Below are 14,876 nucleotides of genomic sequence, written 5' to 3' on the forward strand. Positions count from 1 at the left end.
GCCGGCTCCGCCCGCCCCCGCCTCTGCGGGCTCCCGCCGCGGGGCCGCCGGGGGCGGGGCGGGCGCGCAGCGCGGCCCCGGCGAGCGGCTCGGGCGCTGCGGCGGCGGCGGCTGCGCGGGGCGCTCGGCACGGCCGCGGCGGCGGACGGGCACCTGCTGCCGCCTCGCCCGCTCGGAGCTGCGCTTTGTCCAGGCTGAGCGGGCGCGCGCGGCCCCGGCGGCGCCCGGCCCGGCCCGGCCCGGCTCGGCTCAGCGGCCGGCGGCTCTCGGGGCGTCGCCTGCCTCCGGAGGCCTGGGCACGGCGGGGAGCGTGAATGAGAGTTTGCTCCGATTTCCGAGCAGGGTGAGTGCCGTGCTGGCCGTCTCGGAGGAATAATAATAATAGTAATAATAATAATAATGATAATAATAGTAATTTTTTTTTTTTGTGCCCATGCCTTTACATTGGAGCCCAGTGCCACCTCGCTGGGGCAGGGTTCCGTTCGGGGCACAGTGTGTCTCGCCTCCCTCGGACGGGGACCCTCGGGAGGGGGTTGCTGTGTTTTGGTGCCTCCGTTCCCTTTTGTTCGGCTCTCCCGGGGCTGGGGGCGGACCGGGAGGCTGCGGGGCAGCCAGCGGAGGTCGGGCCGGTGGCCCGGCTGCCCGGGCGGTTGCGGCGGGCCGGACGCTGTCCCCGTGCGCAGGGTGCCGCCTGTCCCTGCCCGCCGCCCGCGCGGAGCACTGGCCTCTTCTCCTCCCCGCGCCCCTCCGGCATGGAGGAGCCGCCCTGGGCTGCGGGGACAGGCGGTGGCACCGCCGCCACCAGCCGGGAGGCACCGGCTGTAGTAAACAGAGCGCGTGGGGCGGCGGGGAGCCCGGTAAAGGTCATCTCCTTGTGTGCACACGCAGCCCGAGCTATCCGGGCTCCCCAGCTGTTGTCCTGGGCACGGTGCGGTGGCTGCCGGTGCCCGTGGCTCCCTTGGCTCTGCTCGGCGGTGTTCCCCGGCAGGGCAGGGATCTCCCTTGGCGAGGAGCAGCAGTGCGAGTGCGTCACACCCTCCTTCACTCCTCCCGCCCCCGGCCGGGGTGGCAGCTGGGTGCCATCCGATTTAGCAGCAAGAGCTGGGAATGCAGGTTCTGCCGTGAGGTTTGGTTCCCGAGCGGTGGCTGTGCCTGGCCGAGCTCAGGGCTAGCCACACGTCCATGGTAAACAGCAGCCAGCGATGGTTCCTCAGAGCATGCAGTGTCTGGATGCATCTCGGTGTGGAGCAGTGAGGCACGGGAGTGTTGAAGCAGTGGAAGCACAGGAGTGCTGCTGGAGAGCTTACTCGCAAGGCGACAGAGAGGATGGCATGGTAAATGGCTGTTTTGCAATTCAGGCGGTCAGCCTGGACTCCTTCAGACAGGTCAATAGGTATGCGTAGATTTTGTGGTCTTCTGCGTGCTCCTGTTGGTCGTCACCGGGCTTGTGTGCACAAACGGGGCAAATGGGAAATGACAGCTTTTTGTCCTGTTTTTGTGTCTCGCCTTTTAGCTGCTGGTCAGGAGTTTTAGATGAGTAGATGTGGTGCTGTTAAGCTTGTGTGGTTATGGAATGAATGATGGAGAAGTTCTCGATATCACATTTCCAGTGGTGGTTGAGATGTGGGTGGCGAGAGGAAATATTTAATAAAGTAGGACTCTTAGGTCCCTGTGCTTTGCATTATCTGGCAGTATCCTGCCTTTGCTTTTAACATGTGATAGTTTCATTCCACAGAATTAGAAGTGTGAACTTGACTACTTTTTTTAAATGCTGTATTTAGTTATCAAATACCACATCTAGTTATTCAGAAAGGGAGGGCTTTTTTTAGTCCTAGTCTGTTCTTTGGAGGCTGACAGTTAAGCTGTTAGCTCTGAAACTGATAAAATCCAAAATTGATGTTGTTATGGCACGGAATTGTGCAAAATTCCATGAAAGCCTGAGTTATGTTTCACTCTTTTTCATATGGTGGCCACAAGAATGTTTGGCTCATCCCTCTGCCCTAATAAAGGTGGGTTTGGGGTGAGATGCCAGACTGAACTGAAATGAGCCATGTCGTGCATCCTGCTCTGCAGGTAAGCTCTTGGAGCTGGTTTCAGATGGTGGTAGGCGGGACTAACGTGAGTTCAGGTGTCAGACCGATGGGTTTGGTTTTGGTTTTTGTTCTCATTTATCTGTGGTACTTTTGAGATGCGATCTGCTCTGCGTGTCCTTGGTCAGGGGGTGGCTCTCGAGCAGCCTGGGGTTGGCTGCTGCTATTTGGATGTATGTGTGCCACTCCTTGTCATGGTACAGCTTCTGCTCTGAGTGAGGGCATCACCCAGGCTTTGACCTCCTGCCTGGTGCCTTGCCAGCATTGCTGTGTCCTGGTGACCTGACATCAGTACCTGTGGGGGGTAAGGATTAAGGGCAGCAGCTGGGAAAAGCCTGTCCTGGCTCTGCTCTTTCTTGGGACCTGGTTATAAAGAGACTGATAGAGGGAGATCCCAAATGAGAAGGCAAAATCAGAGGCTGACTGGCAGCCCTGCTGTCTTTCCATCTGGAAACTAATTCCCAGTGATTTACAGCAGAAGCTGTTCCCTGCCCCTACCCCTTCTCTTCCCGTGAGAGATACTGAAAGGTTATAAGAATAGAAGTTCATTATAAGAATGAATGGCTGGAGCAGTATTACGTACTGAAGAGATTCAGTGTTGTTTGAGACCTGGGGAAAAAAAACCCCAGCTGTAATACTTTATTTTGGCAAGGGGACCCTTGCAGTGTCTGAGATGTGTTAGTGCTTCTGTTAAAGGTCAGGTATAGGTCCTGGGTATGAAACGTGGTCTGTGGATACATGTGAAACACACATATGTGATACTACATATATGTGATGTGTCTTCAGCATCATCCTGGTACTTGGGTATTCAATCCTTAATACAGAGACTTCAAAGCTAGGGAGAGGCATTAACTCTTTAACCCCCAAAGTGATGACAGATCTGTTGGAAGAATAACAAAGATCCCATTTCTTCTTGTTTTTATTTTTTGACTGTATCACCACCAAATCTGTAGGGACTCTTGAACACGAGTCTGTGTTTTGTATAACATATGGCCCCATTAACAACTTTACAATGAATAATTTTTTATTTAAGGATTAATAGACCACATTTCCTGATGTTTCATTTTTTATAGGTGTGGGTAATAAATACTGTTCAGGAAGGCTTGAGTCAAGGGCAACATATACCTTACTGATTTTTTTGGGGTTAAAGTTATATAGGTATTCAATGTTTTGTTGTGGTCTCTTCCTCCCTCTTGTTACTACCAGTATTTGTCTGGCTTAGCAGCGATACTCTCTAACTCCAAAGTCCTGAAAGCCCTGACTATAACCAAAATACTCCACTATTATGTTCAGAGAATTCTGTTATCTTGAATTGGAGGATCTCTTGTCCAAACCTGTGTCAGGCCCAAATAAAGTACACAATTTTCTAGCTTTGTCCTGTAACGCTAGTTCTATTTCTTTCCTACACAGACTTTTTTGCAGCTAAAGAATATCTGCATGGTAGCATCCATGCTAGGAGGAGAGATCACTTTCTCTCATGTGATATTTTTATGGCACAGAGTTTGATCAGAGGGAAAGCTTTGCACAGTAAGTGCTTAATCAGGTTTTTTCAAAACACATTTTCTTTCTGCCCACTGCCCTTAACCTGGCAGGTTAATCCATTAAATAATCTGTACACAGAAATACAGACAACAAATGCAGTGCTTCAGTTGTAATGTTGGGTGCTTTGAGGTTTTTATGTGTTTTGGTCTTTGAAGTTTCTGAACATGCAAGTTTCCTCTTTGCACCTTATGTTCATTGCTGTTGCTATAGGACACACACTCATAAACCAAAGAAGTTAGGCCTTTTCCTAGAGGTCAGAATTTACTAAAAGAGTTTAGTTGTGAACTCCCCTTAAAATTTAATGACTTAGTGCTGCTTTTTGTTGTGACATAAGAAAATGAAGTAAAGAGTCTTTGAAGCTACTTCAGACTTCATAAATATTAACAGGCTCTGCAGTCTTCAGAGAGAGTAGGTTCTGGATGCTTTTCTTCACCTTAATAGTATGGTTTCATTTGCACAGTATATCTTCTTGTCTTGACTAAACCGAAAGAACAGTTATCAGATGCAAATCAGAAATACTGTATTTGTGGGTGGGAGCACTCTTGCTGTGTTTCCCCTTCTCTCTTGAACACCCAATCCTTTCTCCTGGTGCATGCTCTGGGTGCAGTAAATTTAATTCCATGGCTTACAAGACCAGATCTTCAAAGGTACTTAAATGATTGAAAATGCGGGGTTATTTTTTGCTTCTGAGGATAATGGAAGATAAAGATTCACAGCTTGTTCACTTGCATTGAAAGATGCTCTTTCTATTTGCATCTTGGGTCACTATATATGTTTAATATTTGCCTGTGTTAATGACGAAAAATACTCTACAGGAGGTATTCTCTAAACATGCCTTGAGAATACTTAAAATTGACTTTAAGGTTAAAAACTAATTTGCATTTTAATAAAAACTGAAATTCTGTTTAGTTACAGCTTCCTATAAACCCCAGGTTAATGCAGAAAGTTTTCTGTGATGGTCCATGAAGAACACTTCACCTGTAGATACATGTTAGATGAAGCTTGTTCTAGGTGTCTCATCAATAATTGAAGAGAACTTGTCTTTTTATTTCACAGAATCATGGAATGACTGAGGTTAGAAGGGACCTCTGGGAATACCTGATCCAACCCTTGACTCAAGCAGAGCCACCTAAAGCAGGTTGCTCAGAGATAAGTCCAGATGGCTTTTGAGTATCTCCAAGGGTGGAGGCTCCACAACCTTCCTGGGCAGCCTGTGCAAGTTCTCAGTCACCTCCACAGTAAAAAAGTGTTTTGTGATGTTCAGAGAGAATTTCTATGTTTCAGTTTGTGCCTGTTAACTCTGCTTCTGTCACTGGGCACCACTGAGCAGAGCCCACCTCTGTCCTCTCTCCACCCTCCCTTCAGATTTTTGTATACATTTATAAAATCCTCCCCTCGAGCCTTCTCTTCTCCAAGCTGAACAGCTCTCCCAGCCTTTCCTCACAGGAGAGATGCTCCAGTCCCTTTGGACTACGTCCAGTATGTTCATGTATCTCTTGTGCTGGGGCCTTCAGAACTGGGCACAATACTGCGGTTGTGTCCTCATGTTTCCCAGTATGCTTTAAAAATAAGAAACTTCTAAAGTAAATTGTGGATATGTTTTATTTTGGATGAAGAGATCACTTTGGTCCTGTAAATCACTGATGCAGCTTCTGAATATTTTGCCTTTCCATAGGAGCTGATGTTCCTTGTTTAAAACACTTCAGCACTTTGCTGATCCCACCAGTGCAGGCTTTGACAACTCTTTTGACCTGTGATTAAGGGATTTATGACTATGTTTGCTGGCTGCGCACGCCTAATAAGCGTAACCATTGGATGCTGAGTCACATGGGGACATGTGTTTTTGGGGTGTGTTGGTACAGACTCGTGTCTGAAACAGAGCTCATTGCAGCTTATAATGAATGTGTACTCACATTAGTGAGGGCACATTCCTGCAGTGGGCTGGTTTGGTTCTCCAGCAGCCGCCCTTGTGCTCTGCTGGGGCTGACCTGCACCTCCTGCATAACTGCATTTCCCCAGAGATGAGCCTGGAGGTGAGCAGCTGTCTGCAGACAAAACCAAGGAAAGTTTGGATGCTGTGTACGTATGTGGGTAATTCTGTAACTGATGTTAAATGCGGAATTTGTAAACAGGGGCTTTATTTTTAGGTCAATGGGGTTTCTATTTTTAACTGAACACTTCTAGGTGGAGAATAAAGATGTTGGTGTAATGCTGCTAACACATGGACAGGAGGGAGAGAGAAGAACAAGAAGAAGCCATAAAGCACAAAATATCGCTTTATCCTTGGGTTTTGCATCAAACTCCTTGAGAGGGGATGCTCATTTCTTTACCATTAAGTGTGCCCTTCTGTTAATGTAGGTATGTGTGGTTAGTATTTTTTGAAGGGTCTTAAAGAATATAGTAAAACTATATGGAAAAAGCAGTTGGTAGTTGCTTGCCTTCTCTATATCCAAATATAATGGTTAATAGGCACCTTTCAAATTTTCTTAATATCCCTCCCAAAGGTAACTTCACAACATGAGAGGGCTGTACTTACCTTAATTGGAAAGAACAAAACCATACACTTCATGCTGGCCTGATGGGTGCAATTAATGACTGAGTGCAGTTAGTTTCCAGCTGCTAAAACTGTCTTAACCAGATCTCTTGACAGGGCTATCAGCAGTTTGTATTGGTATCTTGCATTACTAATGCTTGGCATTTTACCATGTTGTAAAAGCCACTTGTTCCTTCAATATTTATGTCAGGTATCAGGGTTACTGACATTCAGAACACATCAAATTCACTGGTTTGGAAACCAACCAATTTTCAGAGATTGAAAATTGGTGCCAGGTTTTTCAGTGAAGGATACACAAACATCTTTAGATGCTCTCAAGGCAGGGTTTAATTCGTAAACTAAAGTTTATCATTAGCTTAAATTTTGAAAACTGACTTCTTAAGTTAGAAAAGTATATGAAAAAGCTAACTTCTTAAGATAATTTTAGCTTTAGAGGTACCTTCAGAAAAAAGTCCTCCAGCCTCTCACTATGTATTTTACTACCTGAGGTGCCACATTCCTTCTACATTCAGAAAATGGTTTACATGTTTTTCTTTTTTTCTCTCTGGATCTCTTTTCTGCATTCCCAGGTGTGCACAATAGCTGCTTTAAAATACCTTGCTGCACTTCTCAAGGTTAAAAGCATGTTGTAGTTCCTGGGGAAGTGTCATAGGGCTACAGAGAGGTGTGCAGATTTCTAGCTGTCAGCAGTTTTCCAGGAGTGTCACAGCCATAGGGGTGGGGAAACATGAGGTGACTGGAGAAGAATCTCTTGAAATGCAGGTGTTTTTTGGACATCACCTTGAGTAGTCCCTGCTGCTGCATTACAAGCCTGATGAGGATATCTTTCTTTTCATGTTGTTTTTTAGAGCCAGGTGATGTCGGTAGCTGTACAGCTTCAGGGACCCATCTAGTTATGTTAGGACTGATGAAGGTGTCTAAACCCTGCAATTTACTGTAATTTGCTTCAGATCAGAATCCAGGGAACTGTATGGTTGTGTGCTTTGGATAAAGCTGCTTCCCATGACACTTTTGTGGTAGTGGGACCACTGCCAGTGTCAGATTTTGTTCCAGGGATAACCCAGAAAATGGGTGAGTTTATGCTTTTTGCATTGTCTGGAGAGAATGGGATGTCCAATTTGAGCCTTTGAGATCTTGGCAGCAGGGACCAGTCTGAGAAGAACTATAACCCCATTCTGGGAGTGCAGGGAGCAGTAACCTGGGCTCTTGAGCATTTTGTGAAATGCACAAGTATTGCAACGAGACACCAGGTTGGAACAGGAAAAAAAGCAACTTTTTAAGCAACCAAAGATGAAATGCTATATACCTTCAATGTGATATTCCTTGCAGTTACATGGCCGTGATAGAACACAACCTTTACCTGATTCAAATCAAGTCCATGATGATCTGTAATCCACAATCCTGTCTCCGAACTCATTTTTGTGTTAGGAGCTTTGTGCATCTTCTCTCTTGCTCACCTTTTCCCTTGTGAGACAGGGAGTAGTGCTGAAGTTCCCTGCCTGTACCTTGATATCTTTAGGTGAGATGTTTGATTCCCAGCAGCTGCCATCCTGTTTGTGTGGAGCAAAGATAGCTGTGAAATGTGGAACTTGGAAGCAGCAAAAAAAACATCGTAATGAGACTTACTCTAGGGTGTCTTTGGGCTGATGGGATCATCAGATAATAGTAAAAACCATCTCCGTAGACTGGTAAGTCTTGCATCACCCTACAAGGATCATTGGAAGGAGTAGGAAGAAGGGCAGTCTATCTGAATATATTCTTTATGTAGTCTGACTTTCCAAAGCATTAAACCATGTGCAGGTGTTATTGCAGTTAGATTAAGTTTTTAATTCTTTGTACTTCTACAGTGCTTTTATCCAATATCTCATGCTCCTTTAAAAGCTAATCTACAGAGTAACCCAGAAGATAACTCCCAAGTGTCTGAGATCACTTTTTGTACAAAAATGTGGAGTGGCTTGGTTTTGTGTAAAACCCTGCACGGTCTCAGCAGCTCTGTGGGGATCAGCTGTGGTTGTGCAGTAGGGAATGCCTTTCCCAACCAGCCCTGAACAGTGTGGTTGGACATGTTGATCCTTTAGGAGAACTCCCAGCTGCTACAAGGTGTCCTTGCAAGATTTTCTTCAGATGTAAGAGCTCCCTGGAAACTTGCAGTAAATAAAACTAATGTCAAGAGTTTTCAAAACACTGCAGAAATGAGAATTCTGTTCTCTTCCAGATTATCTGGAGCAAGCTTTTTTTCTATTTGGAAGAAATATTCTGCATACAAAAGGTTTTGATACTTAAGAGTCTCAGCCTATTTTGAAAAACTTTGTTTTCCCTCCCTGGCAGAGTTGCTTATGGGACTGATGATTGTACATGCACTCAACAGCTCTTTTTACTCTCAGTCATGGGGATAACTAGTCAAAGGGGGATAGTTCTGACTTCCCCAGGAAACTATATTAGGCAGTATTTTTGCAGCAAATACGCTTTTTGTAAATCTACTTCTGCTTCTTTTCTGTTTCTTCCAGTAGCAATCTTTCCCCAGGCTGAGGACTCTGCCAACAAATTCCCTCTAATGCTGGATCACTTATCCTTCTTCAAAATAAGTGAAGCACAAATACCATTTATTGAAATATTTTACAAGAGGAATGTGGAATTTACTTTGTTTAGCAGTTTGAATTTGCTTGGTGAAGCTCTCTGGCCCTTGCAGTCCTCTGTTAAAGGAGAGCAGGGACAGTATATGCTTTTTGAGTACAAAACAATGGCTGATGTTTCCAGTCTGGTTTTCCTGGTGCAGTGCAAGCCTGTGTCCAGTGTCCACTTTGAGTTTCACTCAGATGTGTACAACTAACCTGGTTTGAGACACTACAGGGATCTATTCAAAACTCATCTTGTGTTTTGTTGTTAATACTTCGAAATTGCATAAATACTTTTTTCTGTAGCAATAAGCTCTAAGTATTAAGCTGTTGTCTGTGACTCATTAGTCTGTTGTTGGTGACAGTTAAATCATGGAAAATCCTTCATGCAGTTTGTATTCCTTATTGTCTGAAGCAAACTATAGCTGTTTGTTTTACCCTGAAGGAGGCTTTCTTCTCATCTGGTTAAAAGTTCATAATAACATCTGAGAGCTAATATGAAAGTACAGCAGACCTCATTAACTGAACAAAATAGTTCACGTGCATATTTGCACACGAAATATTTACATCTCTTGTACAATTGTGTTAGATGAGTTTAGAAAACACTACACAGACTGACACAAAACCCATACCTATTTCCTTGGTTTTTTTTGCTTCCTCTTCTCACTTCAAAAGCTCCAGTAGAGAACTAAGTGTTGGTAGTTAGCAGAGTGATGTTTTCTAGAACTTTTAAAATCAGTGGTTTCATTGCTATGAGTTAATACTGCATTCTTGTAAAAGTCAGAAGAAAAACTGGTTAAAGACACGTATGCTTCCTGGAAACATATGAAGGGGTTTGACCTTGAAGATGACTGAACAACCACAGATTGCTCATTATCTGAAATGGGACATGGCAAACTGTGTTTAGGAAACCGATGCATTGCTGATGTTTCTGAACCACGGAGGAAGCACCAGACACAAACTCTTGAAGCAGATTTGCTACAAGCATCCAGGTTTTTTTTCTTACAAGTTGACCGTTAGAATAGCTTATTTTTATTTTTAAATAAGGACTGACTTACTAGTAGATTCAACTTTTAAGTAAAAATTATTTTGAGAAATGCAGTTATAACTAGCAATGTGATTATAGTTCAGTGTGCACACTTGTGTAAGAGTGCCAGTATGAAGTGGTCTGACCTCTTCTTGTCAGACCAAGACAAGAAGAACTTGTCAGGCTCATTAACTATATACCAAATCCAAAGACTTTTTTTTTTTCTGTACATATGTGTGTTCTTGTTCAAAGTTCTTAGTGCTGGTTGTGTACAAATCAGACCCAACTTTCTGATCTCAATGTCAGTTGTGATTCCTGGGCGCTCAGAAACCTTTGCACTTACTAGAAAACAGTCTTCTAATTTGGAAAAACTTGCTTTCATGTCTCTGGGTTGTGTGCCTTCCCCTTCTGAAGGAAGGGTTTTAGTAAGGAGAGGTTTTTATTTTGCTTGTTGCGATACATCTTTTGAAAAGCTGGTATACTGTGGGGACATCAAAGGTGAGTGCAGCACTTAAAAGCTAGAACAGTCCCTGATTAAAACTGCTACTCAGTTTCTGAAGCTTTTGTGCTATCCAATAAATAGAAGGATTTGGCAGGGGTACCCACAGAAGATGAACCGTCCCTTCATTGTGTATTTACAACTTTTCTTTCCACCCTAAAGGCAGCCAGTCCCTGTTACTTGTCAACTCTTCTTCCAAAACTGAGGTATTGTTTAGAGCAGACTCCCATTTCCAGCCATCCAAGTCCCTGCTCAAGTTAAGTCTGTCTACCTAGATCCTGCAGCTGGATGGAGGCTCCAGATATCTACAACAAAGAAATCCGAAGACATCATCTTTCTTTTCCTTTTTCTTTCCCTTCACCAAATTTTATGTTTTGTAGTTTACTTTTGAGCGTGTTTTGTTCTGAAGGTCCCTAAAATATTCAAGAATATTGTGGTGTAACTTTTTCATTTTTCTTTTCTTTTTTTTAAACTTTTATGCCAATCATGTAAGCAAATCAGAGGTTAGTGGGAGTTCAGTGCTAGCTGGTGGTTCCATGATATTCTGCAATCTTGAGGATACTTCTGACATTAATGCAAAAAGTCTCAGATTTCCAAGTTTCCATGACTTTGAGAGACTGTATCTGTTAAAATATTTGTGTAGTATAAACAAAAGGCTTGATATCCCTATACTGGAATTTGAGCCTGACTTGTAATTCAACTTTTGGGATTCTTCTTGAAAAGTGAAATCTATGGTTTAGGTTTTAAAATTCCAAGATTTAAATATGTGAATATTATTTGAGTAATTGAGAATAAGAGCTGGAAGCAGTCCCAGTTTAGACACTGACAGAAGTGGCAAAAATGTCACTCTCTGCCTTTGTTTATTCTCCATCCCCACATTCTTTAGGGAATTTTCCAAGTTGGGAGGTCTGTGGGTGGTCTCTGGGCTTCAGCTGGTGCCCTGGTCTCTCAGTTTTAACATGAGGCACCACTGGCTTCTCTCTGGCTTTGTCTTGGGAAAACACACCATTTTGCGGGTGTGGTTGGATGAAGAGAGGAGTGGTCTCTGCAGAAATCTCCTTTGTGTCGTGAGGAAACTGAAATGGGCACAGCTCAGGTGGTTTTAAGGTGCAGGTGGTTGGGTGGGTGCAAGGAATGTGTGTGGCTCCTTGCTTCCCCACCCCAGACATGACTGCTTGGCAAGATGCACTGGGTGTACACGGCTTTTGCCTCACAGTACTTTGACCTTTGGGCCTTTATCATTGCCAGCTGAAGTGTCAGCATGGCATAAATAAGTCAGATCAAGGAGTGTAATTCTGGCCCTCATCCCAGCCTTAGAGGTAGACGTAAATGCCATCCTCTAGCTGGCTTTTAACTTGTTTGGTCTGATTGAAATGATGACTGGTATAATCTCATTTCTTCTTCCTTGGTTTCTTCACTTTGTTACTAAACTCTTCCCTGCTATCTTTGTGTTAATTTAAATCTATTTTGAGTCTGAAGGCTCAACATGTGCCAGGTTGCTATTTGCTGTCATTTGGTTTGGATTATTTTAGCAGCCTGACAGGCTTTGCGTTGTATCTGTGACATTTTGAGACAAGAAAGTACTGGGGGTTTTTTGTAATAGAGGATGCAAAAAGGTTGGTAATTTGGAGTGCTTTTACAGGCTTGGTTAATAAACCAAAAAGCTGATCCATGAAGTGCAGACACCATTGGATGGATTCATGTGTTACCCCATGTTTGGGATTAAATGGACCAATCTGGCGGAGATTTATTTTTCCTTTTCCATGTGTTCAGTGCATCTCATGTTGAAACTTGGTGGAAAACTTGCTAATACAGCTGTTTCAAAGAGAAGCTGGCTTCTCTTGGGAGAAATGCCACTTAGCATATGTGTATACTTTGGTGATAGTGCTAACAGCAGGCCCCCCCTTTGCAAAGAAGTGGAGCTGAGTTGGTTAATATGCCCTGCTTTAAAAATAAAGACTTTCTCTAAGATAATCTTGTTCCAGTTGCTTCAAGCAACTTCAGAAATGTAGTTGTTGACTCTATGCATAACTTTTTGTCATTTGCAGTTATGAGGCAATAGAATATGAGAGGCACCATTAAAACCTTAATTTTTTACGAATATGGCCAAATTAGTATGAACTGGGCAAGCTTATGGTAATAACCTCAGTTGTTGGGTTTATTGTTTGGAAGAGGCTTTGTACTTTCCTCACAGACTTAGGTAAAGCACAAGGTCTGTGTTTCCTTGAAGTTACAGAATTTTTTCTTCGGTTTTCCTTGACTCTATTAATGGTTTAAGGAAACCTCAAAATTGCTCATAGAATGTGGCCATGCATCTCCAGCTTTTGTCCCTGTTGCTGCAGCAGCCACGCGTGTGCCCCAGGCTGCTGAAGGTGGGGAGCTCAGCTGCTCTGTGTGTGTGTGAAGATGAGTGGGTTATGATTGCTGGCTGGAGCTTGTTTCCAGCACTGTTGGGTGTCTTGAGTGACAGGTTATTTTGGTTTGGGTTGCAAAATGAAATAGGTTTTGTCAACTAATAAAATTTGGGAGAAAATGCAAAAATGCATGGGAAACTTGAGTAATGTGTTCCCCCTCCACCCACACTTTCTCTCCCTCCCTTCTCCATCATTCTTTCAGAGGTTCTTGCACTTCCTCATAGGCTGTGGTCCCCATGTCTATCTGTTGGTGGGGTGATAGGAGGCACTTTGCTCAGCCTCACCTTTGTACTTTGCCATCAGTTGCCTTTTTAACTCTCACTGTATGCATGTATGCAGCCTTTTCCTGGGCTGGACTGGTGTCCATCTTCAATCCTCAGAGCAGTTAGTGGTATCAGCCAAATTTACTTTTTTGACAGCAGTTGATACTACCGGCAGAGGTTGTTGGGAAAGAGCATGGAGGAGATACCCAGACAGCAGCTGCTTCTTGAAAGAATCAGATTTAACAGCAAAACTTTCTACTGAATTTTGCTCTCCAAAGTGTGTTAAAATCAACATGGGAAATGAAAGATCTGCAGTTATAGCAGAAAACCCGAACAGTTGACTGAACAAAAGAGGTAACTTGTAGGACTGTGGTTCTATTCCTTAGGGATCTAATTTCTCACAGGACTGTACCCTCTACTCCCTGGTATGGCTATACTAGCTGGGGTGGGTTTTTTTTTAAAATTTAGGATTTCTATTGTAAGCATGGGGACAAAGAGCAGATATTCTGGCTACTATGGGAATGGTGCAGTTTGAAATGTGAGAGAATAGAGGTTTGATCCTGTAAGGAAGATTACCTTGAGCAGCAGGGCCTTTCAATCTGGAGCCTGCCATTACACTAGGTTAATTATTTAAACAAGTAATTGCAGTTCAGATATCAAAACCCTATTCCGGGTACAGTGATTTCTTTCTTTTTACGGCCAATGTATCAGCAGTGCAGTTGGACTTACATAAAGGGTTGCAATCAGAAGAAATGCAGGAGGGGTCTGTGATAGCTAGAGACCAAGTTCAATGCTTTCCTGTGTCACAACTTCCTCTGCTGTTTCCTAACTCTTCTACGTAGAGTAAAATATCTCCCTCATCTTTTGACAAGCTACGTGGGTGGAATGAAGGAGGTTCTTTTCCAGAGTGCTGCTTTCTGTCAGTCTGGTGGGAACTTGACCTTGACTTCTTTTACTCTGTGCTAAGATTTCAAGGAATAGTTTACATGGCCTTTACAAGTGGCTGTGTAATACAGATAGTGCCAGAAATTAAGCTGATGCCTGAAGCCAGACTTGCTGTATAAAACTTGATCTTTCTGTGTTACTCTTTATTTAATTTAGTCTGATAAATACCGTCTTTGTCTGTTGTGGATGTCCTTTTACACATTATTTATGTAAGGTTTTACATAATATGTTATACCCCTTAATTTAGAGATTGACATGATGAGAATTATAATACTGCAAACTTGTGTAATCCATGGTGTGTTTTAGCTTTTCCCCCCACTCCTTTCCTTCTCTTCTGTATTTGTAGCACCAGTTTCAAAAGCAGTTTTAGGTTTTTGTTAGGAGAATGGGACAAGGACTAGAATGAGCAGCAGCTCTGCTTCTTGCATGGAAATGTCTGATTTGGGGATTATACACATTCTTTGTAAGCTCAGGGCCAGTATATAGGAAGGAAATCAAAGATTCTGAATTATAGTGGTGGTTGTAATTGGCATGTGCTAGCTATGTCTTTGTAGTTCTTCATGGAACAGCAATGTTACATTTAACCACAAGGAGAGAAGTTAAAAATCTTTAATACATTAACAATATTTTTATAACTGCGTGGCAGTTGAAGAACTACTGGTTTTAGGCAAAGTGCTCAGTTCTCTTCCTCAGCCATGTCTGTCTTTTGATTTTTGTAGTCGGCCTAACTGAAACATTTGATTTTTTTGCAACATTCACATTTCAGAAGATTAATGAAATCTCAGATCAGCAGTAGGATACTTAAAACTTGGAGAAGCGAGTTACAAAGTATTGTACACAAAATTACTGCATCTTGGGAATCTTTCACTGAGCACTTGCATCCGGATGGTTTTATGTTAACTGGATAGTCACAAAGTTCTGGTGTCA

The 14,876-nt window shown here is 43.3% G+C and overlaps 1 protein-coding gene across 2 annotated transcripts in view; it reads left to right on the forward strand.

Moving 5' to 3' along the window:
* The first annotated feature begins 244 nt into the window (after positions 1 to 244).
* Positions 245 to 14,876, forward strand: part of GRAMD4 (GRAM domain containing 4) — a 75,273-nt gene continuing 60,641 nt past the window's right edge. The window contains exon 1 of one of the 2 annotated variants that reach the window (XM_033058540.1): positions 245 to 343. In XM_033058540.1, the coding sequence (XP_032914431.1) occupies positions 315 to 343 (29 nt within the window). In that variant the 5' untranslated portion in view covers positions 245 to 314. Of the gene's footprint in view, positions 344 to 1,127; positions 1,394 to 14,876 lie in introns of those variants that run through there. The other variant, XM_033058539.2, reaches the window with a different exon arrangement.

Source organism: Catharus ustulatus, chromosome 4 (genome assembly GCF_009819885.2).
Source record: "Catharus ustulatus isolate bCatUst1 chromosome 4, bCatUst1.pri.v2, whole genome shotgun sequence".
Taxonomy (NCBI): Eukaryota; Metazoa; Chordata; class Aves; order Passeriformes; family Turdidae; genus Catharus; species Catharus ustulatus.